This window comes from Sminthopsis crassicaudata, chromosome 6, assembly GCF_048593235.1.
Source record: "Sminthopsis crassicaudata isolate SCR6 chromosome 6, ASM4859323v1, whole genome shotgun sequence".
Taxonomy (NCBI): Eukaryota; Metazoa; Chordata; class Mammalia; order Dasyuromorphia; family Dasyuridae; genus Sminthopsis; species Sminthopsis crassicaudata.
Window position 1 is genome coordinate 253,091,953 of NC_133622.1, and position 27,353 is coordinate 253,119,305.

The 27,353-nt window shown below is 45.1% G+C and overlaps 2 protein-coding genes and 1 long non-coding RNA gene across 4 annotated transcripts in view; 1 reads left to right on the forward strand and 2 right to left on the reverse strand.

The window, feature by feature from the left end:
- The first annotated feature begins 33 nt into the window (after window positions 1-33).
- Window positions 34-8,936, forward strand: GAL (galanin and GMAP prepropeptide). Its single transcript, XM_074273036.1, has 6 exons — window positions 34-274; window positions 1,390-1,473; window positions 2,633-2,687; window positions 5,473-5,559; window positions 6,962-7,039; window positions 8,653-8,936. Exons 2-6 carry the CDS (start codon window positions 1,390-1,392, stop codon window positions 8,706-8,708), a joined length of 360 nt encoding a protein of 119 aa, XP_074129137.1. The 5' UTR covers window positions 34-274; the 3' UTR covers window positions 8,709-8,936.
- Window positions 8,936-11,289, reverse strand: LOC141545778 (uncharacterized). The gene is made up of 2 exons (XR_012483136.1): window positions 10,594-11,289; window positions 8,936-9,090 (listed from the first exon to the last, which is right to left on the reverse strand). It is a non-coding gene; the product is annotated as an uncharacterized LOC141545778 (long non-coding RNA).
- A 5,880-nt stretch (window positions 11,290-17,169) lies between these two features.
- The window catches only part of TESMIN (testis expressed metallothionein like protein), a 49,399-nt gene continuing 39,215 nt past the window's right edge, over window positions 17,170-27,353 (reverse strand). For both annotated transcript variants that reach the window (XM_074273706.1, XM_074273707.1), the window contains 4 exons: window positions 27,182-27,284; window positions 25,653-25,790; window positions 22,689-22,864; window positions 17,170-20,527 (listed from right to left, as the gene is read on the reverse strand). In XM_074273706.1, the coding sequence (XP_074129807.1) occupies window positions 20,335-20,527; window positions 22,689-22,864; window positions 25,653-25,790; window positions 27,182-27,284 (610 nt within the window). In that variant the 3' untranslated portion in view covers window positions 17,170-20,334. The remainder of the gene's footprint in view (window positions 20,528-22,688; window positions 22,865-25,652; window positions 25,791-27,181; window positions 27,285-27,353) is intronic.

Sequence of the window (27,353 nt, forward strand, 5' to 3'; positions counted from 1 at the left end):
CGGAGCTCGGCGGGAGGAGTTGGGAGGCGAGCCGACTGCCACCTGGCCTTCGCCGCTCCCGCCGCCGCCGCCGCCGTCCTGCCGCGGTCGCTGTCCAGCCCGCCCCGAAGCATGCAGTGAGAGTCCGTCCGGCCCGAGCCCAGCCCGCCGCCCGCCGCTCGCCGCCCGAGCCCAGCCCGCAGCCCGCCGCCCGAGCTCAGCCCGCCGCCCGCCGCCCGTCCGCCGCGTGCGTCCTCCGGTCTCCTAGCAGGTGCCCCTGCACTCCCAGCTCAAGGTAGCGGCACCTTAGCCCGGCCGGGGGGAGGGGTTGGGGGCCGGGCGGTGGAGTGGTCGTGACCTTGACCCGAGTTCCCGGCCACGACCTTCGCACCCTTCCCCCTTCTTCCCACCTTTGCCCCTGGCGGGCGGGCGGCGCACCGTGACGCGTGGCCGGCTCCGCCAGGCTGGGCGCGGCGTCCGTGCCCGGGACGCCCCTGTCCGAGGCGCCGCCAAGCCCTGCGGTGTGGAGCTCGGGCTCTGAACGCGATGCTAGGATGGGACAAACGCGGGGGGGCGGGGGGGCGACGGGGGGCAGCGTTCTCTCCGCTCGTCTCGCGCCCCGTTGGCCTTTCCCTTCCATACTTTAATAGCCCGCGGGCTTCCCCGCACTCGTGGCCAGAGAGGCTCGGAGCCCCTGAGCGGAGCCGGCCGAGAGCGGGCTTTAGTTCTCTCTGGAAAAGGTTCGCAGCCCTTTGTGTCCGTGGGACGGACAGCCTGGCGGCAGCTCCCCAGGGCGGGCGGGCAAGCAGGCGGCGTCTGCCCCGCCCGGGCTGAAGTCGGGGCTTTCCCCACTCTCCCAGTTCCCATCCCCCGCTTTGGGTTTGGGGGAGTCTAAGATGTGAAATTAGGGGCGAAGGAAGGCGAAGGCTTGGCCGCCTCTGAAGGAAGTCGGGCTTCTGCCCCGCAAACGAGGGCCTGCGGAGAAGGGGACGCGCACTAACCGGGGAAATCCACCCGAAAGGCGGCGGGGGGGGGGGGGGGGTTGGAGAGCAGGAAAGGCTTCCCTTAGAGCTGGAACCGGAGCCGGAGAGAGGAGGGGGCGATTCCCAGGCCTGGGGGCAGCCAGGGAGAACCTGCACGGGCTGGGCGGGGCCGGGCGAGAATCGGGGCAGGGGAGATCTCACCCCGTGCCAGCCACCGGGTAGTGCGAAGCGTCGGACACCCCGAACGCAAACACGACCCACGGAACTCACGCCCTTTCTTCTTGAAGCTAGCCCCCTAAGGCCCCTTCCGGCCACAGCGACCCCTTTCCAGAAGCGCTGACCTCTTTCCCGGGGGGGGGGGGGGTTCGGAGGAGCCAGTCCCCCTGCCCCTCCTGCCTCCCACCACTGCCCGGTGTTGCCCTTTCAGATGCAGAGGTGCAATCGGAGCCTCCTCTTGGCCTCCCTCCTCCTGTGCGTTACCCTGTCAGAGACCCTGGGCCTCGTGCGATCCGTAAGTGCCTCCGAAGCCCGCTGCTCCTGATGCTCGGGAGGGGGGAGGGGATCTCAGGGCATGGGGAAAGCTGGCCCACGCTCAGCTCGGGTGCACAGGAAGCACGTCCCCCCTTCTCCCCTAATCTTCCGGAAAAAAAGCTTGCCAATCCCCGGGTGCAATGAACCGCTCCGGGCAATGCCGCTTAAGGGAGAGACCCCGGGGGGAGTTGAAAGGGAGAGTTTGGGACAGGGGTTAAAGGTTCACCAGGGAAGGCCCGGGCTCTGGGTCAAGGAGAGCAAACAGCCCGTTGAGCCCGGCCCTACGGACGGCTCTTTGGGTTCAGTTCCACCACGGTGGAAACTGCATCCCATCAGCCACCTGGGCAAACATTTACTGAATCCCAGGTAGACCGGATGGCAATTCTAACCCTGAACTCAAGGACCCGAATAGCTTCAAGCTAGAAAAGAGTTCAGAGGCCGGCATTAAGGAATAGCGCTTGCTGTATGCGGGCAGCTGCGCCCCCACTGCATCCCTGCAAAGTTGTATGCAAATAAAATATTGACAAATGGACTCATCGACAATTCGGTAAAAGATTTATTACGGGACCAGGTTGCCAAACGAATGCTTTTGCATCAATCGGATTTATAGAACGATTGGGGTGCAGACAGAAGCTGGATTTTTGTATATTAGATTGAGCCACCTATGAAAAGTGGCATCTCAAAAACAAATAAAAATAAAAAGTGCCAGGATGGCAGTAAGATGGTAGAGAAGGAACCCCAGAAATCAGCAAGTCTCACTTCCTAGCTTCACAGGGGAGGAAATTGAGCTCTAGGATACCTTAATTTCAATGAGTTAAAGCATTTCCCCAAATTACTTAAATCACCCCAGTTTGCAGGCTCCCGCTGCCTCCGACCAGACACTCGTTTGCAAGCTCTTTCTCCGGCATCCTGAAAGATCTCGGGCTTTGTTCTGCCTTGTAAAGGTTAGCTGGGCCATGTCATTAAATCCAAGCTTATTTGAAATAGAGTTGTCTCAGCTCCTAGCAAAAGAGGTTCCAGAATTGGGATTTTAAGCTAATAATCCAAGCTAATTTAAGCAAAATTGGTTCTTTACCTAGGGCTTATAGCAGATTAAAAAAAAAATTAAAAACTAATTACTCTTTCTTCCTTTGGTTAAGGCCAAGGAAAAGCGAGGCTGGACTCTGAACAGTGCTGGTTATCTCCTTGGTCCACGTAAGTAAAAGAGACATTGATTTTTTCCTTCATGATACATAAGAAAATGTGTAGAGTTTTTCTTTCGAGCCTGAGTTCTGTTCCTAACTAGCTGAATTATCTGAGGCAAATATGTCTCCTTCTTTAGGTCTCAGTTTCTTCATCTGTAAGCTGAAGGGGATGGAACAAGCTTTCAACTTGAAAGTTTCATGTCCTTTTAAAAAAGGGACAGGTTGGGCAGCTAATTGGTGCAGTGGATGGCTCTGAAGTCAGGAGGACCCGAGTTCAAATCTGGCCTCAGACACTTAACACTTCCTAGCTGTGTGACCCTGGGCAAGTCACTTTATCCCAATTGCCTCAAAAAAAAAAAAAAAAAAAAAAAAAAGGGGACAAGTTGTCAGTTATTCACTGCCTGAATGAATTAAAATGTGCAGGTTGGGACAGATAAAAATAAGTGAGTCTGAGCAAAAAGATTTTTTCTTAGGATAAATGAAAGCTTTGTCTACAGAACACCAAACCTCTGAATGAATCCAAGGGATCTAGATACAATTCAGTTGATTCAGATGAGCAGGGAGAGGAGCAGGGAGACAGAGGGGGAGTAATGCTGGAGCATTACTCACCTGCCAATTACCCTGAAGTTTTAATTAAAAGGTCCCCCAAAAGCACTTAGCTGTGCTGAAAGTGGAGGATCTCTGTGCATTATTGAAGCACTGTCCTGGGCTTTCTAAGTCCTACTCATAAAGCCACCCCTCCGTCCCTTTGTAACCCATCGTTCTTGGGGGGAGATTAGCAAACACCCCTCTAGTGACAGAATAAGAACAGGCTTTCTTTGCCGAATGGAAATGTTCTTTCAGTTTGGGAATACCATGAGAGCCCTTTATTAGAATGGGGCTGGGGAAATAAGACTCTTGTCCTAGAAGTATCCATTTGGGTGATTTGGCTCGGGAAAGTGGCACTTCTCCCTCCTCAATATTCCTGTTTGGGGGGGGCAGCTAGGTGGCGCAGTGGATACAGCACCAGCCTTGAATTCAGGAGGACCCGAGTTCAAATCTGACCTCAGACACTTAACACTTCCTAGCTGTGTGACCCTGGGCAAGTCACTTAACCCCAGCCTAAAATTAAAAAAAAAATATTCCTGTTTGGGTGGAGGGATTGTTTCGACCTTTGCTAAGCTAGCTACCATGGAGAGAGGCAGGAAGCTTCTGGGGCCCGATAACTACTGTTGAGTTGCATTTGACACAAGGAATCATAGAACTTCAGCTGGGGATGGGTTCTTACACTTTATCTTATCTCGGCCTTTTACAGATGAGGAAATAAAGGCACCCATGCTTATGCTCAAGATCTTAATTAGTGTCAATGCTAGGGACAAGAACCAGGTCTGGCTCCCGGCCCTGCAGGCTTTCTAATGGTCCCACAGCTCCTGGAGAGTTTCTGAAAGATCTCATTACACAAACAAACCCTCTCCGTGGAAGAGAGAAGAGCATTGTGGAAGGGCGCTTTCCACGCACTCCTTTTGAAGCAGGAGTTAGCCCAAACTTGGCTTTAATCTGGCCAGCGTGGTGGATTTCTTGTGGCAGTGAAGGCCTTCCCAGAAAGCCCTTGAGCCGGCTGTTCAATGCGCCAGTTGTCAAGGGGGGGAGGGACCAATAGTCTTCTTATAGCTTTCCTGACCCCTCTCCCCTCCAGGTTAGTGACTAAGGAGTCACTATCAGCATCCCCTCGTGGGTACCTGTTATGTTAACAGACAAGCTCAAGATTCAGGGAACTAACAGTCTCCAAAGGAACAGAGTGTTCAGATCATCCACTAGAAGGCAAAGCACAGGCAGAACAGAGCTATTAGAGCCATGCTCAGATTTCAGCCGGAGGAGCCTTGGAACAGACTGCTCCCCCCCCATCCCTTCCTGGAATGCCCTTCCTCCTTATCGTCCAGTCCCTCCAAGACTCAGCTCGGGCCACTTCCTTCTGAGGGTCTTCTTAAGTCCCCTAGTGCTCAGTCCAGACCATTAAGCCTCTGTGTGTTCATTCTGTATTCGCTTCTCTCTGTATATATTATTTCTCCATAGCTATAGGCTGTTTCCTTTTGTAAAGACGAGGTGGGCTAGTGCCAGGGCATTTATTAAGTGAATGTGTACCAGAGGCTAGGGAAATGAGCCCAGAGAGGGATATCCTCCAGGGAGTTTTCTGGGAGAGACCTGAGAGAGGCTGGTCTATCCTAGAGGACATCTTCCTCTCTTCTCTAGCTCCAGGGGGATTGTTCTTATGCTTTGCCACTACAAAGGAGGGGATTCCCAAGAATCCCCAAAAGCACTCCTCCCCAGGAATAGTTTCCTAGCCTCTCAACAGCCCCAAGAGGGATCCTTTCAGGAAATCCCTCATGTCAGAGCCTGGATCTCGGGTGGGAGTCTACTTGGGACAAAGAGTGGCCCCCTGAGGGTGGCTTGTTGGGAGTAGGAAGCCTCCAGCCAGCGTGGGTCTCTAGTCCTAAATAAGGACAATTTCTGCCTACGGTGTGTATGGAGGGCTCAGCAGTAGGAAGCAGGGCTCCTTCAGGGGAAGCAGACTGTCCAGGCTCTGAGTTGTCTCTAGCCCTCGTGTTGGGCTGGGAAGGCTGGTTGGTGTCTAGAGTGACCTGAGTCTCCAACACATGGAGCCTCAGTCAATGGTTCTTACCTTGATGTTGCCTTTCTCTGGAATGCTGACAGTAGCTCTTGAACCCTTTCCCCTGGCCCAGGAATTCAATACGGCCCCACTGGCCCTGCTCGAGGAAGAGGCTCCCAACTCTTTCCCTCTTTGCTTGACTCAATAGATGCGGTAGATAACCACCGATCATTCAATGACAAGCATGGCCTCGCCGGCAAACGGGAGCTCCAGGATGAAGATAGCATGAAGTCAGGTAAGGCCCCGGGAGCTGCTCCACCACTCTCCTGTCCGCCTCACACATTTGCCTTAATTCAGCTCTACCCATAATTCATTTTCAGTGCTCCTAAGGGGCAGAACCCAAAGCAGGGCAGCTTGGGCTTTGGTTTCTCAGGGGTTTCCTCTGTCAGCTACATTTACATCAACACACCAATGGGAACTGCTACTGCCCAATGTTATTGTTGTGTTCTTTGCTTCCATTTTATAAAAGATAAGATGTAGAAATCTATAAAAGCTACACATATACAAAAAGCTATATATAAATATACAAAAGCCATCAAATCTAGGAATAAGGCACTCAGTAGCAGGATGAGGGGGTCATTTTGAAAGGGTTTAAAAAGCATCTTCAGAAAATCTCTGCTGATCTTAACCTTCATGGAGTGTATCGATTTTCTGCCTACATATCCAGTTGGATTTTTAGGACAATTACTGCATAGTTCTCATGGTCAACTTAATCTTTCTATATACTGATCTTGCTTTGACACAGCTCCTTTGAGAACCATATAATCTATATGTTGTGATTAGGAATAATTTATCACATCCTTTTCCCCTCATTGAACAAGCCCAGACCGATTTTCCCATTTCCCTGGAATAATACTCTGGAGCTCTTTACATGCTCTTAGGCTAATGAGCTGCTTTCATGTCTAGGGAAAAAAATGGAATAGATGAACTATTATTTTCCAAAGTAACTTACGTTTCATAGCATTAAGAAGGTCCAGGATTCTTCCAGGTTACAAGAGGAGTAGTATACTACCAGAAAATAAAATACCAAACATAAAACTCCCAGTATTAATCTTGTTTTTTGTTAAAAAAAAAAACACCTGACCCCCTCCCAAATAATGATGCATAATGTAGTGGGAAAAGCAACGGACCAGATGGTCTCAGAGATGGAAGGGGTCTTACAGATCATTTAGTTTACTGTTTACTTGGACAAGAATTCATTCTGTGAATGTTCCTGACAAGGGACCAGTCAGTCAGTCTCTCCCTGAAGACCTCCAGGGAGGGAGTACTTACCATCTGCCAAAGGAGCCCACCCATTTTGGAGAGCTCTCTTGGTTAGGAAGTTACTCCTTCTATGGAACTGTGTTCAGCCCATTTCCTCTAGTTCTGCCTTCTGGGACCAGTAAGAAAAACAGGAGAGGAGAAGAGAGGGATGTGTGCTGGGATGGAAACCACAAGTCTTGGGTTCAAATACCAACTGTGCCGATTCATACTCCTATGACTGGGCAAGTCGATGAGTCTCTCTGGGTCTCAGTTTCTTATTAAAAGGAGAAAGTGGGACAAAATGGTCCTTAAAGTCCCTTCCGACTTGAAATCTCTGAAGTCTGCTCATGCTTCAACATGCCCTGTTGTATACATTCACTATTTATGTTTTCTAGAAAACTTGGACTCTCCCGAGACTGATGAAAACATTGTGCGTACAGTACTCGAGTTTCTGACATACTTGCATCTCAGAGGTACGTGAGAGCATTTTCTATTTTCGATTCTTCAACTCTCAGAATACCAGACTATCCTGGAGAGTAGAGCTCTAGCTTTCTCACATTCAGCCTGTACACAGCTGTTGAAATTTCACCCTATTTTTTAAAACCTCAAAAGCAGATAGAACCATAATCCTTCTTTTAGAAATCAATCAAATACCGATCAATCAATCAATGTTGGAGATGCAAGGCAAGTCAGATTCCAAACCTCATTTTCCCAATGGGAAGCTCTTCCTCCTCAGGAGGCTTGTAGGGCTTGTAGCTTGTAAGTTGCATAGAAAAGGATGGAGGGTCTTATTGACATTTTTCATAACTCCAGTAGTTGAGCCCAAGCTTTCTCTTTAATTAAATTTTATCTTAGTGCTTTATAGGCACTCAATCTCATTAACTCCCAAAGTGCCAGGACTCCACATTATTTTATCATACATTTACCTTCGACTTCCTGAAAGTTTGTCCAAGTGATGGATGACTCACGTACACTATCAGATTGAAGGAGAAAATTGAACTATGAATAAAACTATTAATTTTCATTAATTCTGATGAATTATGGGAATCCATTGGACCATTAGTTGCCTCACGTCACACATGAATGTAGATTCATTGTTTAACAGTCAAATCTACTGCAAACTTTGTATGTATTACAAAAATTACAAAATTTATGTATATATTATGCATAGGTACATGCATATAACTAGAAATTACTCACCCATTAATTACAAGAAAATTAAAGGCTTCTGCATGGGGATTTTTCCCCTTTCTGGATTGTAAGCACATCAAAACACTATTGGACCACACAAATCAAGAAATCATACTTTTATTCATTCATTTCTTTTTAAGGTTAATTATGGATTAAAAAGCCATTTTAAGTTCCCCTAGTTTAAGTATTTGTTTATATATCAGTAGCTGTTTCAGAGAATAGGCAGAGGCATTTGACGCTGAAATATTATAACCCTCTTGCCGTTTTATTCATCATAAATATCTGGGTAAAGTGGAAAGCAAAGGAATTGAGAGCCTGCTGAGCTTGTATCGGTCTGATCAGTCACAGTGGGACACATGTAACTCGACTCTAACATAGTGATGACATTATCGGTCCTCTGAGAATGAAGGACGACAATCAGCCAACTTTTGCCTGACTCAAATCACGGCAAAATCGTTGGAAAAAACTTTAAGAGGGAAAGGGCTGGTAATTCCTCAGATAGGAAAAGCAGCCATACAGGGGACACTTCAACAGTTAAAAGATAGATGGTCTCACTCTGCCAGAATTCCCCCTATTAATGCAGATTATAGTCCAACACTGGTTTTTCAATTGTGATTTCTGTTGATGGTGTTCAGGAGAGTTTGCAGCAAGCATAAGTCTGCTGTGTGAATCATGTAATATTAGAGAACATTCTGTAGAAATCCTCTTTTTCTGATTTTAGGAAAAACATGTTAAGTTTCAGGCCCTATGTTGCTTACCTTGAAAAGGCAGTGAATGATTTTTGGTAACTTTTCTGCAATTCATAAACATAACCAAATACCCTGGGACTTACTCCACTTTGACATTTGTGTCCTTTAAATGTCACTGAAACAATATTTTCTTTGAACTCTTGCAGATGCTGGGGCCCTTGGTCAAGTCGCAGTCTCTTCAGAAGAAACAAATCAATCCTGAGAGAATATGTTTGATTTTTGTCTGTGATGGTGTGTTTCAAGATTAAATTTTACAGAGGGCTTGGACAGAATGGCGTTCAAAGTACAGTGGTTTGCAGTAATCTACACACTTAACATGTTGTAAACTCTTCCTGTCTCTTCTGCCTCTTACTGATGTGATGTTAGAATCCAACATTTTGTTTTCATAAATATTTTACTTTGTGTGATCAAATAAAAAATAGCAGTCGATTTTGATTGTCTCATTCCTTTATAACCATGTTTTAAAACATAGATGTCTCCTGCTTCTGTGTCAAATGTCCGCCTGTCACTTCAGTTAGTGCTAAGACTCTGTTCTCTCACCAGAAAGACGGCATACTGGAACGCAAGTTCATTTTCATATTAACCTGATCAATATAATTAAAACAACAAATTGGCTTCTGTAAATAAGGAGAGTTAAGAACACAGCCCAAAGACAAACTTTAAAATGGTCTTTAGAGTAATTGCTCTTTAGGTTTTCAAGGGATGGTTCCATAACTGGAAAATCAAAAGCTGACTTCATGAGTATTTAACAGATTGAATTTAAGACCTTGTAAATTGTTGGATAAAGAGAGGTCTTTCTTCACTAGAAAAGAGACCTTTGAAGCAGAAGTCCCATGAAAGGGCGGCCCTGACACCAAACAGGCAATAAGCAGCCAGGATCATTGAGAATCTTAGAACTGGAAAGGACCTTAGACACATCCAGACCATCCGCCCCCTCCCCCAAAGAAATCCATGTTTGATTGAGATCATCCAGCCTCTGCTGAAAATCCCCAAGGAAGTGGACTCCTCCATTTCTCACCTGTCTATTGCATTTTGGGACTACTCTACTTGGCAAGGCACTTTTCAAACCTCCAATCCCAATTTGCCTCTTTGCCCCTCTCCCTTCCCCCAACTCCACCCCTCCCTTCCCATCCATTACTCTTAATTCTGTGTTCTGGCACATATTATTTTTTCAACATTAACACTTCAAATGCTCAAGGATGGTGACCTTTCCCAACCTTTCCCCCCTCCCTTCTTTAATCCTTTCCCCCCAAGTTAAACATGTCTTGCCCAATCTCTTTGGAGCCTGTCCCCACTGCATTTTTTGTCCCCTCCCAGCTTTGTGTTATCCAGACAAGTGAGGGAAGAAGATTTAGCCAACATGGACTTTTTCCTATCAGATCTGTGTTTCCCATGGCATAGGGAACTCCCAGTGAGACATTCCCTTTCTTTTCCAAGGCACTTTGGTTGGTACCTGCTTGTCTTAATTGCTTGGGAGCATAGAGTTAATTGACTTGTCGAGACAGTGTCCACTATAACATTCTGCCTCTCAGTCAGATATAATAATATCATTATCATATAGAATATCATATTTTAAAAATATCAGCTGGAGGGCAGCCATAGAACCTTGGGACCCTCCACGCTGCCATACTGAGAGGGAATCGCAAACAACTCTTGAGAGTCGGGCCATTCAATGAGAGCTGAATCCATCTAATTGTACTTTCATTGAGTCTACACCTCTTCATGTTCTCCACCACAAGAGTATGAAATCAAAACTTCCGCTGAACTCTAGGCAGGTGATGGCTACAGTCTTTCCCTACTAGTTCTGTCAGAAAACAGATTGGAGCTTGACTGGCACAGCAGGTCCCCCACAAAGCCCAGCAAGCTCGTTCTCTCTACATGTTCATCAGTCAGCTCGTTGGCCTTTCGTTTGCAAACACAGCACTCCAGCTGCCTTTTAAATCAAAACAATAGCTAGCATTTATATGTAACATAATTTATCTACAGCATTGCTTTACAGATATCTCATTAAACCCTCTATTAGATTTAGCAATGGCTAAGAGAGAGAGACCCCTCTGTGATTGTCACAGACAATTTATTCCCTTTACCTTTATAAAGGCGTCCTTGAACTCCTGGGGTATAACTTCCTCTTGCCAAGTAATCAGAAAAATTTCACTCAGCTTTTGTATGAACAATGGACCCCCTCCCCCACCTTGTAAATCTGGGCTAAAATAGAATCAGCGCCATTGCTTTACCACATGAAAGTAGCCCAATGACATTCAAAAGCTCTTCTCCAGTTGAACTTCAGTTAGGGAGTGATTGATTTCAACTTGAGGTAAATGATCAATAACTTCCGCGTTGATCGATGATGGTCTGTGGAGAATATTCTGCAAGGGTTCAGCCATCTCTCTAGCATCATGTGGCCCCATCAGCACTGAGTATTGAGATGCCCCATAAATCTTTGGGTTCTAACATAGTGATGTCATTTTGGTCTTCTTCCAGTAAGAAGGACACCAACCAACCAGCTAGGGAGCACTTTGAGATTAAGGTACTATGTCTGCTGCTGCCACTTATTCCTAGATGACTAGATTACTGTTACTAGGTAGCACTTTGTTACCTTTTTACTATGTCTGCTGCTGCTGCTGCTGCCACTTATTCCTAGATGACTAGATTACTGTTACTAGGTAGCACTTTGTTACCTTTTTACTATGTCTGCTGCTGCTGCCACTTATTCCTAGATGACTAGATTACTGTTACTAGGTAGCACTTTGTTACCTTTTTACTATGTCTGCTGCTGCTGCCACTTATTCCTAGATGACTAGATTACTGTTACTAGGTAGCACTTTGTTACCTTTTTACTATGTCTGCTGCTGCTGCCACTTATTCCTAGATGACTAGATTACTGTTACTAGGTAGCACTTTGTTACCTTTTTACTATGTCTGCTGCTGCTGCCACTTATTCCTAGATGACTAGATTACTGTTACTAGGTAGCACTTTGTTACCTTTTTACTATGTCTGCTGCTGCCACTTATTCCTAGATGACTAGATTATTGTTACTAGGTAGCACTTTGTTACCTTTTTACTATGTCTGCTGCTGCTGCTGCTGCCACTTATTCCTGGATGACTAGATTACTGTTACTAGGTAGCACTTTGTTACCTTTTTACTATGTCTGCTGCTGCTGCTGCTTATTCCTAGATGACTAGATTACTGTTACTAGGTAGCACTTTGTTACCTTTTTACTATGTCTGCTGCTGCTGCTGCTTATTCCTAGATGACTAGATTACTGTTACTAGGTAGCACTTTGTTACCTTTTTACTATGTCTGCTGCTGCTGCCACTTATTCCTAGATGACTAGATTACTGTTACTAGGTAGCACTCTGTTACCTTTTTACTATGTCTGCTGCTGCCACTTATTCCTAGATGACTAGATTACTGTTACTAGGTAGCACTTTGTTACCTTTTTACTATGTCTGCTGCTGCTGCTGCTTATTCCTAGATGACTAGATTACTGTTACTAGGTAGCACTTTGTTACCTTTTTACTATGTCTGCTGCTGCTGCTGCTGCCACTTATTCCTAGATGACTAGATTACTGTTACTAGGTAGCACTTTGTAACCTTTTTACTATGTCTGCTGCTGCTGCTGTTGCTGCCACTTAGTACTGGATGGCCCTTTAAGTCACTTGACTACTACTGCTACAGCTGCTGTTACTTATTACTGGATAGCACTTGAAGGTTTCCAGTCACAATCGCAGCAGGTGGAGCTGAAGATTTTCTATCCCACTTCACCCTTAAACGTTTACCAATCAGGATTGGTTCAATTGTCATCCGAGTTCCCTTTCCGAAGGCGCACACCTGATTTAAAGCGTTTCAGAGTGACTTTGGACAGAAAATGCCATTTGCAGAAAAAGAAATAAGGAGATGATGTAAATCAACACATGCTGATCATTTCTTTTTTCTGTTTTTTTTTTTATTTCATCCGTTTTTTTCCCTTTGCATTTTTTCTTTTCCAACATGATTCATAAAGCAATGTGTATTAAAAATAATGAAAAAAGTGCTTCAGTGTATCTTTGATTACTGACAGAAATGAGCAGCAGCATCAATTTATTGTCTAGTTAATTATGAATACCTGGAAACTTTGTCTCTTTAATTTTTATTGGAAACAGCTTGATGGCCACAAAGGGACCAGAGCTCTGTATCCCAGATTCTTATCAGAAAACTCCCTCATATCTTTTTGAGCTCAGATGGAAAATTTGTCCACAAGGGGGACCTTTATTTTAGGGACTTTGGCTGTGGAGTGACTCTTTCCCTCTTCCCAATAGAACTTCTCTGGTGTTAAGGGATGCTAAAGGGTCCTCTGAACTAATCTTTTTGAGTTGCCATATTTTCCAGAAACATTGGACCCAGTGCACGGGGGAGGCATATGCCAGGGATGAAGCCTCCCTCACCCCATCTGATGTAATTTGTTATTTGCATCCCAAGCTGAACAGCTAACGCTGAGATATAAAGTACAATTTCTGGCTGCCTCAGAATTTGATGCATCGTGGGGGTCTATGAACCTCACCTTCACGTGCATCAAAATCCTTGTAAGGACATAGGGCTTCAAAAGGTTGTTGACCTCAGAGAGAAAAAGCTGAAATTACTTTAAATCAGTCAGTCTGAGTCAAGTGGAAGTGAATTGGAGAAGCATGAATTTTACTGCTTTTGAAGGATTTTTGTTCCCCCAAATCTGGATTCCCATCCCCAGTTATTTGTTCTTTCATCAAAATGTTGATTGAACTCCCATGCTATGCTTAAGGTTGGGGACATATTTGCTAGATACTGACATGTTTACATGTTGCTGGGGGCTGAAGGACAACCTCAGCATCTCCCATATGATTCCTTAAGCATGAATTGCAAGAGTTTTTTTTTTTAATACTTATTTCTCCTTCTGTCTGAATCCCCAGGAACTACTTGGACAAGATCTCTTGGGCAGATTTAAGGCTACTATTCCATACTTTCTGGTGGTATTCTGTTCCATACAGTTGCCTACCCAATATGTGATATCAAAACAATGTGTTTGAAAATGCAAGATAAGAATTTTTTTATTGGTTTTTGTCCTGTTGCTTTTTAAGACATACTTTGATCAAGGTTTCTCTGTTCTGGTCTCGAAGGCAATCAAGTTAGAATTTCAGCAATTTGTGTTTAAAATGTTACCACTGAAACTGGTATTAGTAAGAATTGATACAACTCTATTGACTCATGAATTATAAGGTATTTCCTCCAGATTTCGAAAAGTGAGAAAATATATGATTTGGGGCAGCTCGGTGGCGCAGTGCATAGAGTACCAGCCCTGAAGTCAGGAGGACCGGAGTCCAAATCTTGCCTCAGACACTTAACACTTCCTGGTTGTGTGACCCTGGGCAAGTCACTTAACTCCAATTGCCTTAGCAAAAAAAAAAAAAAAAAAAAAAAGTATGATTTTATTTGGAAAAATGCTTTGAAGTTGATCCTTGAAGGTAACCCAACAGACTTTGTTAATTGAGAAGTTCAAGTTTTTTGTAAGCTGTTAAACTAGGGCTGAACCCCTCTGGGTCCTTGACAAGGAACATAAGCCTTGGCAGGCCTCCTGAAAGCTTTTGTAATTACTAAGAGCATCTTAAAGGATTTTTAAAGAGAAACCTTCTCAAAATATGTCCTAAATATTAATCAGAATGTGGTCCTCCTCTTCATCCCCCTTTAGGAAATCTTCCTGGGGGTATCCCCTTTGGACCTAAATATAATTGAATTCTGGTTCTGATAAATGTGACAATTATTTTATTTTACTGTTGAGTATTAAATATTGAGGAAGTATATGGATCAGAAAATTTGTTAGCTGGATGGTCTTAAGCCAAATGAGAAAAGTGCCTAATGGAGTGTGAAATTCATTGTATTAGAAATATGGATTCTAAATGTGAACTCTTGATTCTTTGGGATATAACTGATGAAAGTATTTTTTAAAAAAATCTCCTTGGAAATATAGAAGCCTACCAGTTTGGAATAATTAAGTAATTTAATTCTAGTTGAGAACTAGTAATTAGAAAAGGAAAATATTCAATCCCTACCCACTATATCATACAACTGAAGTCACTTGACTGGAAATGGGATTTTGATTCATGTTTTAAATCCATAATATTTCTCATATTGTACCGATATGCAGTTAGGGACACAGATTCTTTTCTAATCTGGATGTTGCTAGATTATGAGCTGAATTGTTAAAAAAAAAAATAGAAAAGTTTAATATTCTAAATTACTGTAATGTTAAGAAATGGTTAACTTCCTTCTTGCCTGTAGTACACTTTTTTGGTTATCCATTTAGAAAACTAAATTCCTTCCCTCACTGCAAATACTTCTTAATGGGCAGGGGTTGGCAATTGGGAATTTTATAAGACTGTTTATTATGAATTGTGAAATTATAGTTGGATTAGTCTATATTGAAGCTATGTGTTAATAACTTAGTCCTAACAAACTTCAGTCTCAAAAGATTGATTTTTCTTTTAAGGGTTGAGTAAAAGACATCTGTCAATCTGGAGGTTTATAGCTATCACATTCACTATCTTCGTCAGCAAATAGAGCGTTATTTTATCATATCGTAGTCAATGTTTTTCTACATTATGATCAATTTTAAACAATTTTTGAAAATACTAGTAGAAAAATGTTATAGGGCGGCTAGGTGGAGCAGTGGGCAGCTCTGAAGTCAGGAGTTCCTGAGTTCAAATCTAATCTCAGACATTTAAAACTTCCAAGTTCTTTGATCCTGGGCAAGTCACTTAATCCCAATTGCCTCAAAAAAATGTTAAGTGAAATCCTTGTGATTTTTTTAGAAGGCCTGATACAAATTTAACCACATGAGAATAGATAATATCCCATCCCTAAGCAGGACTCCTGAAACTTGCTAAGGTACAATCTTATGGGACTGTAAGAAATATTCTGAGTCTGATACCAGGTATGATCAGCAAGAAATATTACTGGGCTGACGATCCCTATCACCAGCAGTCCTATGGGGCCGACATCTATGAACTTCATGGGGAAAGCTGGGAGGATAACTTTTGAATATGCAGGTACAGTTTTCCTGACTCAATTTTCCCAGTATGACATTGCTTCTTAATGGAAAGTTTCCCACCTGGCTATGGTCTTTTCTCAACCGAATTGGTTATCCATAGATCCTGAAATTGACATCATTTTAGGGGAACATCCCCCCTTACTATAGTTATGTCCCTATTTTCCTTTTATGGAAAATTTCTATAATCAAGGCAGATGATCAACCTTAGATCTGAATCTTTATCCATTAGGAGCATATCTAAACTACTTTATAAAAAGATGCAGGTTGAAAGAGCTGAGCCATTTAGCCCAGAATCATAGTCTATATTCTAAACGATTAAATAAATGGGATATTTGACCTTATCTACCCATTACTTGTCCTATATCCCTGTATAAGACAAAATACAAGATCTCACAGTAGCATGGGAATAACGAGGCAATGACATAAGAATTTGTGAAACATAATTCTGTTAGTGTAATGTGAATTCTAGTGAAATGTAATTCTATTATTTAGTGAAGTTAATATTGTAGATGTTCTCTGTTTTGTGCTAAAGAGAATTTCAGCATAATTAGTACTTTGGTGAGAGTGACTTATGATTCATCTTATGTTACTTTCAAGAGACATCCAATTTTACTCAGTTATTATTTAATGTGGAACTAACATTTATATAGAGAACCTGCTTTGGAATGCAAGCAAATTACACAAGATGACGCAAAGGATTTGTGAGCAGCAGTCCATGGGGGTGGAAACAGTAACTGAACGTGCTTTTCTACAGCAAACTCATTAGATCCAATCTGGAATATAGTATCACTGCTATTGATTACAACTGGAATAAAGTGTCTCTTAGGGCAATTCATGTGTGACCTACTTACAGAGTGTGCTGTTGTTACCTATGTGGTCCTGTCTAGGATTAGATCCAAGTAGAATGTCATCCTCCTAAGGGGGAATGAGCAACAGGAAGTAAATAACTAGAGTAAAAATTGAGAAAGTAATAAAACCATGATTTTTCTTTTGCAGCATGAAAAATGTGGAAATATGTATAGAAGAATTGCCCATGGATTTGATGTCGAGAGGAGAGATGGGGAGGAGGGAGAAAAATTTGGAACACACGGTTTTGCAAAGGTGAATGTTAAAAAGCTATTAAGAAAAGGTCAGATGACTATGTATGTCCAATATGAATATTCCTAATGGAATATAGAGCCGATGACACAAGCTCTTTTTGTGTCAAAATTTGATGTTTGGCTTTTGGAGCATATTTGAGGACCTGTTCTCTTGGGATCAATTAGAAACACAAAAGGGATTTCAGAGCCTTGCAAATGTGACATCAAATAGTTTGCAGAATCTTCTCCAGGTAATGAAGGGAAGAAAAACAAAAGGACCTTGGGAAGGCCCAACCTCTGTCCAATTCATTAGAAGTTAGAAAAAAGAAAGCTTTCACTTGAGAACAGGCTTTTGGGGGCTCAGCCGGCAGATTGAGGAGATGCCCACTCCCCAGTGGTTTTGATCATGCACAAATCTAAATAAGGACTTGTCAAAACATCAAGCTAATTAACTTCATAGCCTTTTCAAAATGTTTAATGGAAAATTAAAATACTCAGTGTTTGATAAGAAAAACACAGTACTTAAAATTATAAAATATTTATTTTCTAAATCAAAATACCAGTACATATAATTTTCCTATAACAATAAATAATCTGAGCCAGAGTGAAGTCTCAAGTGTAGATTACAGCTAAATTGGGTATTAAATATTGCCCAAACCAAGAGAACAAACATTTAATCCTAGGCTATTTATACTAGCAACTGATACACTAACTATGAAAGAAAACTTGTGTTTTACTTTATTATATCGAGGGATAACCCTGATATTTTTTGCTTATTACAAAAAATAAATATCCAAGAACAACAAGAATTAAAGAAAAAACATTTCAATTAGCTATCAGAGAATTCTTTTTACCAAGTCAGTAAATTATAGCAGCTAAGGGGTTAAACCAATACTAAGTAGAAGAAAAAGTGGCCAATACGACTATGACCAGTGAGACAATCTTCTCGGTTCAGACAACTCAGTTTCCTTTTTGTATGAAGGCAAATCACCTCACCTCTGACTCCGAGGATCCCATCCTGACCTCTGAGAACAGAAGTTCCCTTCCCCCCAATCCACTGGCTGCAATGGCTTGGCCAGCTCCGACCACCTGCTCCTGTTGATGGGGGGCTGAGAAATATCTACACCAATGTGGGAGCCCAGGCTTCTGGGAGTCCAGCAGCGCTGCTCTGCCCATCCTCCCTCTCCCATCCACCCCTGCTCCTCTCTTTGGACACCTGCCCACTGGCCTATGGCAAGGACTAAGGCTCCTTGTTTCTTTTGCAGGGAAATTCAAGAAAGCTTCGCATTTGGGGTTTTGCATGGACTCAACTCTCTTCAGAGAAAAGGACGAGTTCACTTCCAGAGAATCAGAAGGAAGCCTTCCCAGGGAGCAAGCAGTGCTGGTGGTTTTGGGTCCTTCTCAATTCTTTCTCTTTTAGGACTCAGATAAGTGGGTTCATCTGGTTAAATAAAACTAAAAGTAGAGCTAGACAAGCAAGAATATAACTGGAATGGATCTCATGTTCCAGGCTTTCTTTTATCCGTCACACGTACTCATGGCAGCCCATTCTACTTCTCTGACCATTGAGGCAGATGGGAGAAGAGAGCAAATGGTACAGTGCCAAACGATTGAGAGCACAAGACAGAGCTGCCAATTCTGGCCAGCGCCGGGCTTGTAGCAGGGAGTGAGAGGAAGGAATGGAGGAGAAGCCTTTCAGCATTTATCTGGACGGTTTCTAGTATGCTGCCCAGTTCTGGAGAGGGACCCGGTGAGGCCGGAGAGTGTGTGTGTGTGTGGGGGGGGTTACAATCCCAGGTCATGAGTTTATGTCATCTGTGCTTTTTGATAGCTTTTAAGAAAGATTCCTTACCACAGCATGAAATAAGAGCACGGTATTTTAAATAAGTTTTTCTCAATGAAAATAAAGTATAATTGTAGGGTCTTTGGTGATCCTAGGTAACTCTACAGTAGTGTTTTACACACACACACACACGTATGTATATGTATGTATGTGTATGTGCTTGCACTTAAAGAGATTTCCATCTCAGACTCAGGCACGTGGCTGGCTCTTCCCCCATTTGATTCAGTCAGGTTCTCTTTTTTGGGGGCCCTCCCCGAGGCAGAGGAAGAGAGCCAGCTCTTAGGCTTTCCTTCACCAGTTTTGGTTGAGGAAGGCCTGCCTGCAGCTGGCACCCAACGCCTGGTCCCTACCCATAGCTCGGCCATGAGAGGGGAGGCAGTCCCCAAGTCTGAACTGAGAAAGACCCTTCCCCAGAGAGCATGTTGTCTACAGCAGCACCTGACCTGGCCTGGCCTTCCAGCTTCCTCCCCTCCCTCCGCCATCTCAGACTTTTGAGAACTTTGCAGCCAAGGTTGCAGTGGACTTCTGTTTGTTGGGCTCAAGGTTTCCTTCAGAGAGCCGTGTCCTCCTCCACTACTTCCATCAAGCCTCACGCAGCCCTACCCCGGCTCTGTCAGTGTCTACCCTTCGCTTCAGTCAATAAATACAGAGGATGCACTGGGGTCCCCCCTGACTCAGTCAGAGTCCATGGGGGACCCAGGAGGACTCGGATATGGAGAGCTGCTCATTGAGCTCATCCAGCTCCCTTCTCCTGCCTTGGGCCTTTTTTTAAAAGGGTCCAGTCCCTCAAATGCTATGTGCGGCCTGGACTAGGACCGAGGGTCCCTTCTCTCTGTAAAGAGTCTCTCCCCAGGGACTGAGTTCTATTCTTCTCCCTGATGGAGGCTCAGAACCTGCTACGGAGCAAAGAGCCAGCCCTAAAAACAAACCAAAGAGGAAACAGAGGCCGACCTCTCTGGAATGGCTGATTCAGCTGGAATCACAGGAATAGGATATTGTGAATGTCTGTCACTTTCTAGGGGCAGCGGCTGTCACTGAGCACCGATGACAGATGGGGGTGGGGTTCCATGGCATGTTTCAGTGGGGGGATGTTCGAGTCCTTTCCATTACTTGTGGAGGTCCCGAGGCCGGGGCTAATAGAACCTGTCTGCTCATCAAGGCAGTCCCCTTTACCTAGATTTTATAAACAACAGTAATAATAACTACATAAAGCACTAACAATGCAGAAACTCACTGAAAAAGGGAACTCGAGAGAAATCCCCAAGGGCCAGATGGTCAAGTCCTAAAGAAGCCCCCGGCACCAAGGGCCACAGTTAGCACTAGACTGAGCAGGGTCACTGAGTGACTTTCGGGGAGGCTAACACTACGGACATTGTCAGAGCAATTCTTGGTTCTTTAGTAATTGTGGCTCTTGCATAAGGGCCCGTGGGAAACGCCCGTCCAAAGATTTCCAAAGAGCTCATTACCTGAGCTTGTTAGGGTGGAGCAGAGTCTGTCTGTAAGGGAGTTCTCTGGAGAGGCAAGGTCCGGAGAACTGGACCCTGCCTTGATTTTCCTGCCAAAAGCCTCAGCTTCTATGGGACGGTTTCCCAATCCAGAGAGCTAGCAGGGATGCTGGGAATCCACAACCCCCCTCCCCCAGGTAATGGTGGGCACATGGAGACATTTGCTTGGGAGACTGAATCGCTGCTCTAGTCAATTGATTTCCTACATTTGTGGGCCAAGGGGTCGCCCTTCGGGCTCCAGGGGATGCCCTGGACTGGACCTGGCTGCCCATTTACTACAAATACCAAGATAAGAGTCCATGCGGATCATCGTCGCGGGAGAGACTTTGGCGCACCACCCGTCTACTCGACTTTCAGCCCCTTGGATTTGAATTCTGTGTGGAGGATCTGGGACAGACACCTCCCGAACTCCTCGAGGATCATCTGCTCCGCCAGGCACTCCGAGTAGTGCTCCTTCTCGGCCTCTTCTCCCTGGGCCAACAGGCAGGCGCACGTGGCTTCCACCACCTCCCAGGAGATGCAGGTGTAAGGCTGCCTGTGGGAGACAAACCAGAGAGACACGTCAAGCGCCGGACAAGTCACGATGCAGAAGGGGCCGGTCCAGGGGGTGCTCGAGACCTGCTCTGTGAGGGTGCACGGGTCAGAGACCAACAAGGCAAGAGACACACGCCAGGTAAACTAAGGGCAATCTCGGGGACGAACGCACTGACAGGAACGAGGACTCATGGCCTACTACTTATGACTCTGCTAAAGGAGGTACCTTGTCACTGCTAGTTACTGTTTAAAGTTCACGTCTAAAGCAAAATGTCAAAGGATGGTCTACACCGGAATGTACACATACGGTGCCCCTGGAGACATCCAGCTTCTGGCTTGATCCTCCTCTTAATGCAGCACCAGCTTAAATTGGATCAACTCTGGCTCTGGTTCTGCTCCACAGATTCCTGCCCAACTCCTGCATTTTAAACCCACCACCACACTCTCACCATTCACTGGAGCTGGATTCCCATAATCCCATTAACATTGAACAAAAGGTTTGGATTCATGAGTCCGACCAACCATCACATGGCAAATAAGCCCAGGTCTTATGGGCTGAGGGAGCTCAGAGTTAAGCCCTCACAGTTTTGTTCAGGGGCTGCTCAGGGAGAGGGAGATGGTCAAGTTGCTCTGACTTCCACACTGAGTCTTGTAGGGAGGCTAATGACACAATACTCACAGTAGATGTCTCAGTGGATAAAAATCTGGGTCTGGAGTCAGGCAAATCACAAAGCCCCCGTCTCCCTCAGTTTCCCTATCTGTAAAATGGGGACAATAACAGCACCCACCTTGTGGGGTGGTTCTGAGGCTCACATATGTTAATTATTGTAAAGCACTCAGCACAGTGCCTGGCACATAGTAGGTGCTATATGAATGTTAGACATTATTATTATTGCTAATTTTTTTATTCTAAGGCCCAGCCACGGTTTTCCCCTGAGCTAAAAGGGGATTATAAAACAACCTCTGTACCCAGAACAAGATTAAGCAAAAAATCTGCATGAATATTTTATGAAAAACTGAAGTGGTAGGTGACTGCATCCACATATCCTATTTACTTGGAAAAACAAAGAAGGCAGACAAAAATCTGCAAACCTGGTTAAGGGGAGGAGGAAGTTGCCCTCTCAATTCTTCAGACATTTGTGGGTGTATTAAGTGCATTTTATGGCTGTATTTGGATAAAACTGGGCAGAGAAAACCTTCCAGTTATGCTATACAAGAGCTTTTACCAATTAAGTCAATGGAGTATCAGCTCCCTGAGGGGAGGAACTACATTTTTTGTGTCGGCATAGAGCAGGGCATCTGGCACACAGTAGGTGCTCAAGAAATCCATGTGGCAGTGAAGGGGACCTGTCAGGTGATTCCAATGACACAATCTCTGCCCTTCTTAGTTATGTTCTGGGCAGCACAAAAGGACTGGGGGCCGAGCCTTTGGTCGGGGGTAGCCAGAATGGGGAAAACAGAGGGCTCAGTGGACCAGACATTTATCCTAGAGAAGAGAAGGCCCCATCGAACTGGGACCTACATAATCTGCCTGCCCTTGATGAGGAAGGTCAGGGTGAGCCTCCTGGCACTATGCCCCTCCCAGCCCCCCAGGCCTTCCCTGGAGCTCTCCTCAAAGGCTGAACAAGCTGGGACTGGGCTGTGTGGGCTCCCAGGCCCTTTGGGTCTTCTCAGCCAAAGCCTCCCAGCTCCCTCTACTGTTCCTCTTAAGGCTTGACCTCTGGGCCCTTCCCCAGGCCTGGTTGCTTTCTTTGGTCTCTTCAAAAATCCTTTGGGCCCAAATTTCTCTAGTGGAGGCCCTTGATGGAGGACACTGGGCCTCTGACCTCCACATTTTTGGGGGGACTGCTATGTTCTATTGTTAACACACAAACTTATAATCCACTAGAACCTCAGTCCAAATTAAACATCCTGGGGGGCAGCTCGGTGGCACAGGGTTAGACTTTTGGTCTTGGACTGGGGAAGACCCGAGTGCAAATCCAGCCTCAGACACTTCCTGCTTGTGCGACCCTGAGAAAGTCCCCCACTGTCTCCAGATAAACATGCCCGGAGCCCTACTTCTGCAAAACCAGAGAAACACCGGTTACCAGGTGCAGATTTCTCCCTGCTTTCCCTCCAAAGTTTCTTTCTCCTTTGCCGAGCTATAAGTGCGAGTTGCCTACCTGTCCTTCCTGAACTTGGGCAACACTGCAAATTTCGATGGCGAGAAAAGATGGCTGCCTTCAGGTCCCCCAATCTCCACACAGTTGGGCATGTTCAGCAGAGTTTTTCGTTCTGGGCTTTCTTCATAATTTTTGCAACCGATACATTTGCAAATAGAAGAACACATAATTTTGGCCTGGCAACATAAATGCTTTGGTTAATAAAATTCAACCGAGAAAACACAAAGTGCTTACGATGTGTAGAAAGAGCTCTATGCACCCAAAAAAGGGAAAAGAAAAAGAAAAGCCTTATTTAAATCTGGCCGACTCCATTATGAATCTTATGTGGTGGGGGAAATGTGCAGGAGGAGATCAAAGAGAAAGTTCTTCTAGTTCGAGAGATCTTCCAGTTTCCACATAAAAGAGGCAGAAGATGAGTGAACAAGAGGCAGAAGAGGGATGGAGCAGCAGAGCTGAAGTATATTCTTTATGCTGCTTTTCGTTCTTCAGAGCCCTGCATGAATGGGGTTGGGAGGAGAGCCTGCGGGTATGTGGGTGTGTACATGCATGTGCACAGCTGTTTTTATGTCTGTCTTTGCTTAAGTAAACTAGCCAAGCAGTGAGCAAAGTGTGTTTGCCCCCTTCTCGCTAGGGGGCAGTGGCCACTGCAAAGGGCCCTTGGGAGAATGGTCAAGGATTCCTATCTGAGCCCTCCCGGAAAATGGGAGACAGCCCCTAATTTGTTCCCTGTCCATGAATCAAGGAGATGGGGCTAATGCCATTTAATAATTGGGCCACATGTTTAACATATAATGGATTACTTCCCATCTAAAGGAGAAGAGGAGGGAGGAGGGAAGAATTGGAACACAAGGTTTTGCAGAGGTTAATATTGAAAAATCATCCATGCATATGTTTTGAAAATAAAAAGCTTTAAAACAAACAAACAAATAAATAAATAAGATAGATAATTGGGCCACAATCTTGGGCCAAATTCCACCTTAAAAATAAATTTATAAATAAGTATTTACAAATAAAATTTATTTTACCTTTAAAAGATAAAGGTAAAATAGTCATTGATAATGATGATGACTGCCAACTGGATATAACATAACATGTTTTCGTGTTCATTATAATTTTTAATAGCAATAATTTTGCTGTACAAAAAGAATCGGACTTTGGAACAGTGTACAACTAGCCTGTGAAGGAAATCCAAAATGCAGGCGGACAAAATTAGAGGGACTGGGAATTCTAGGTAGTGGTTCATATTCATCTCCCAGAGTTCTTTCGCTGGGTGTAGCTGGTTCGGTTCATCACTGCTCTATTGGAGCTGATTTGGTTCATCTCATTGTTGGAGAGGGCCACGTCCATCAGAATTGATCATCATACAGTATCATTGTTGAAGTGTACAACGATCTCCTGGTCCTGCTCATTTCACCCAGCATCAGTTCATGTCTCTCCAGGACTTTCTGATATTCATTATAATTTAAGAAAAACTTTTGAAAGAGCAGAATTCAGCACAGTGAGAAACAAATGCTGATTGACATGCACTGGGGACCCCGAGAAGAGGAGCCATCCTTGTCAGGATGGTCTCTATGGGAGCAACCTTAGCCTTCTCTACTGGTACCATGGTGACATCCTCCAAGCTGGAGAGTCCTTGGACTTTCTGTAGCCCAGGTTTCTAATAATCTCTTACCACCCAAGGATCCAGATGTGTCAGGAAGCCTGGAATAGCCCAGGGAATTCTTCTATGAACGATGTTCACGAGTCTTCCCTCCCCTCAAAAGACCCCAATGAGAAGGACGACTAATGCCTTTCGTTAGGCAAAGGTTTCTCTTTTGCAGGGAGATTTCCTCTACATTTCCATGGCAGGAGGAAGAAGGTAGGGAGGAAGTTGAGGGAAGAAACTAGAGCAAACTGGCAGCCCTCCTGCTCTGCCCACAAGCCCCAGCTTGGTCCTCCCCTGGCACTTCCCATCTTGGAGGAAGGGCTATGGTGGAGACCTGTGTCCTCTTCCAGGGGGAAGCACTGTGCCAGAGGACCTCGAAGGAGCCCAGAGGGCTTTGGGGATTGCTCCATGGCACAGAGGTTTGAAGGAGAGCAGACCAGGGAAAATCTCTCCTTACACACTAATATGGATGTTAACATATCTCCATTGTCATCCTTTTACTACTGAGGTCCACTTTCGTTATGGAATAGTCCTAGACAAGGTTCCTGGCAATCCGAATGAAGAACCAGGACTTCCTGGAGCTCCTCAGAGTAACTTAGGATCTTGGAACTGATAAGAAAAATCAGCTCTTCATGGCCTTGGAGTCTCCCACAGAGAAGGGGCTCCAATGAAAGGTGCTCCTGGAAGCAGGAACTGTGGCTCTCAGCTCTGGACACCAGGCCCAGAAGTGCTGCAGTGGAATGAGGGGATCATCTGCATATCATTCTTACACTGATGGAGGTCCCAGGGGTCCCTCGGGATCCTCAGTTTCTTCACTGCTGCTTTAGGGGCAACCTTCAGAAGGCAACATGTGGGCTAGGCTATTTAAGGCAGCCAGGAAGTGTGCTGTGGACAGAGGTTGGGGTCAGGAAGACCAGAGTTCCAATGCTACCTCAGACACTTACTCCCATGGGACCTCTGGAGCCTCCATTACCGCCCTCTCCTGGTTGTGGGAAGCTCCAGGTCCAGCCCACTGATCTTAGCACCCGATGCTTCCGAGTGAAGTTATTTTCCTTTTTGATCTTCTTTGTATCCTCAGCACCCGGCCCAGCGCCTTACTCAGTGCCAGGTTAAGCTGACGTAGTAGTGGACATCGCCTAAATGTCTCTGACTGGCTCTTAGCTATTCGGATTATTTTGAGAAACAATTTAATAAATTAGAGCCAGGAATGAGCTGTTATTTTCCTTTTTTAAAACCGGGCAGACACTCGTGTGTACTGAGTTACCTGAGTCAGACAAAGTGGAGGGTTTTTGAGAAGGCAGGAGACGCCGAAGGCTCACCTCATAGCACTCACAGTAATTCTTCAGACAGCCTGACCTCTTACAGTTACATCCTTTGTTATGGCGAGGCTTAATATCGCCCAATTTCCCTTTCCCGATCTTGGGTTGGAAGGCTTCTGGGTTTCTATCAAGACAGGCCTGAAAGACAAGGAAGAGGCAGAAGAAAAATTCCCCCAAAGTTTTAGGGCATCTTATTAAATATTATTAAGTATATTTCAGGTACATACACACACACACACATTACATATCCATATATATACACACATCCCTATCTACATCTCTGTATACACATCCTTACCCATGTTTTCATATTTGCAACACATCCTTAGCACACAGTCAGTTACCCTAGTAACTATGGCAACACTTTTTTAAAATTAAATTTAAAAATTTTACCTTTAATTCAACAGCTTCTTTTGCAGCTACATTTATAAAAGCAATCTTGCTACTTTTTTTTTTTTTGCTGAGGCAATTGGGATTAAGTGACTTGCCCAGGGTCACCCAGCTAATCTTTCCACTCTTTTTCCTTTCTGGTTGAAGTTACAGGTAAGAGGGGAATCTGTTGCCTGGCGCTCTCTCTGCGGCCGTTCATCTAGAGCTGGTATTTGGATGGTATTTTCAGCCACATGAAGGACTGATTCCTCCACATTTCAAATGGGCAATTCAATTAATTGGAATGATTGAAACCATGTCGTTTTCATTTTCCCAGAATGACAAGGGTGGGAATATTCCCATTTGGATGGGCCAGCTACGCCTCCCGGGGAGCCCCAGAGAACATGGGGCTCCCTACAGCCCAGGCCAAAGCCAGGGAAGTGCTTTGTTGCCATCCAGTTCTGAGGGATGATCCTTCTTCCTTCCCTATGGGAAACCAAGGATCCGGGGAGGAGGGGGCTGAGAAGCCCAGGCCCCTAGTTTTTCAGGTGAGCACTGCTCATGTGACCACCCTCTGGAGAATAAGAATGATAATAAGAGCATCTTTGTGTCTGACTTTCTGTGACTCCATTGGGGTTTTCTTGGCAGAGATCCTGGAAGATTTTGCCATTTCCTTCTCCAGCTCATTTTACAGATGAAAAAACTGAGGCAGACAGAGTGAAGGAACTTGCTCAGAGTCACCCAGCTAATGTAATCTGAGGCTGGATTTGAACTCAGGGAATCCTGGAAGGTAGATGTTAATGTTACAGAGAAGGATTCACTCGAGATCACAAAGCTCCTCAATGTTCAAGGCAGGATCCAGGCCTTCCTGCTCCAGCTCTCCATCCACGATGCTGACCTCTCCCCGCCCTTCTCCTCAGATTTCTTCTGAGCCCACAGTAGGGAGGTCCAGGCAATAGCAAAAGGGCAAAGAGCAGGCCTCTGCCTGCTAGCCGAGCTGTGGACACCTGCACCTGCCTCTCTCCCTCCTAGATTCAGGCTAAGAAGCTTCTGGGGGCTGTGCCCCCGGGCGCCCATCTCTCACTTGGTGGGAGACGAGGGCAGCCCCTCACCAGGCCACCACGCCCGCTCCCCCACGCTCACCCGTCCGGGCGCTTTACCTTAATGGCTTTAAACCGCTCGATTTCATGGCGTAAATTGTTGTAACAGTTGTTGCAGTTGCAGTTGTTGCAGAAGTCCCCATTGGCAAAGCAGTCGCAATACCTGAAAAGAAAACCGAGGTGAAGATCACTGGGGCCGGACAAGCAAAGGGCCCCTCCAGGAGCTGGGAGC

Bases quoted from the DNA above. Each gene is read 5' to 3' on its own strand.
- GAL (XM_074273036.1), top strand. From the start codon at position 1,390: ATGCAGAGGTGCAATCGGAGCCTCCTCTTGGCCTCCCTCCTCCTGTGC. The intron at 2,688-5,472 runs GTAAGTAAAAGA...TTGACTCAATAG, and splicing joins TGGTTATCTCCTTGGTCCAC to ATGCGGTAGATAACCACCGA. The intron at 7,040-8,652 runs GTACGTGAGAGC...GAACTCTTGCAG, and splicing joins GACATACTTGCATCTCAGAG to ATGCTGGGGCCCTTGGTCAA.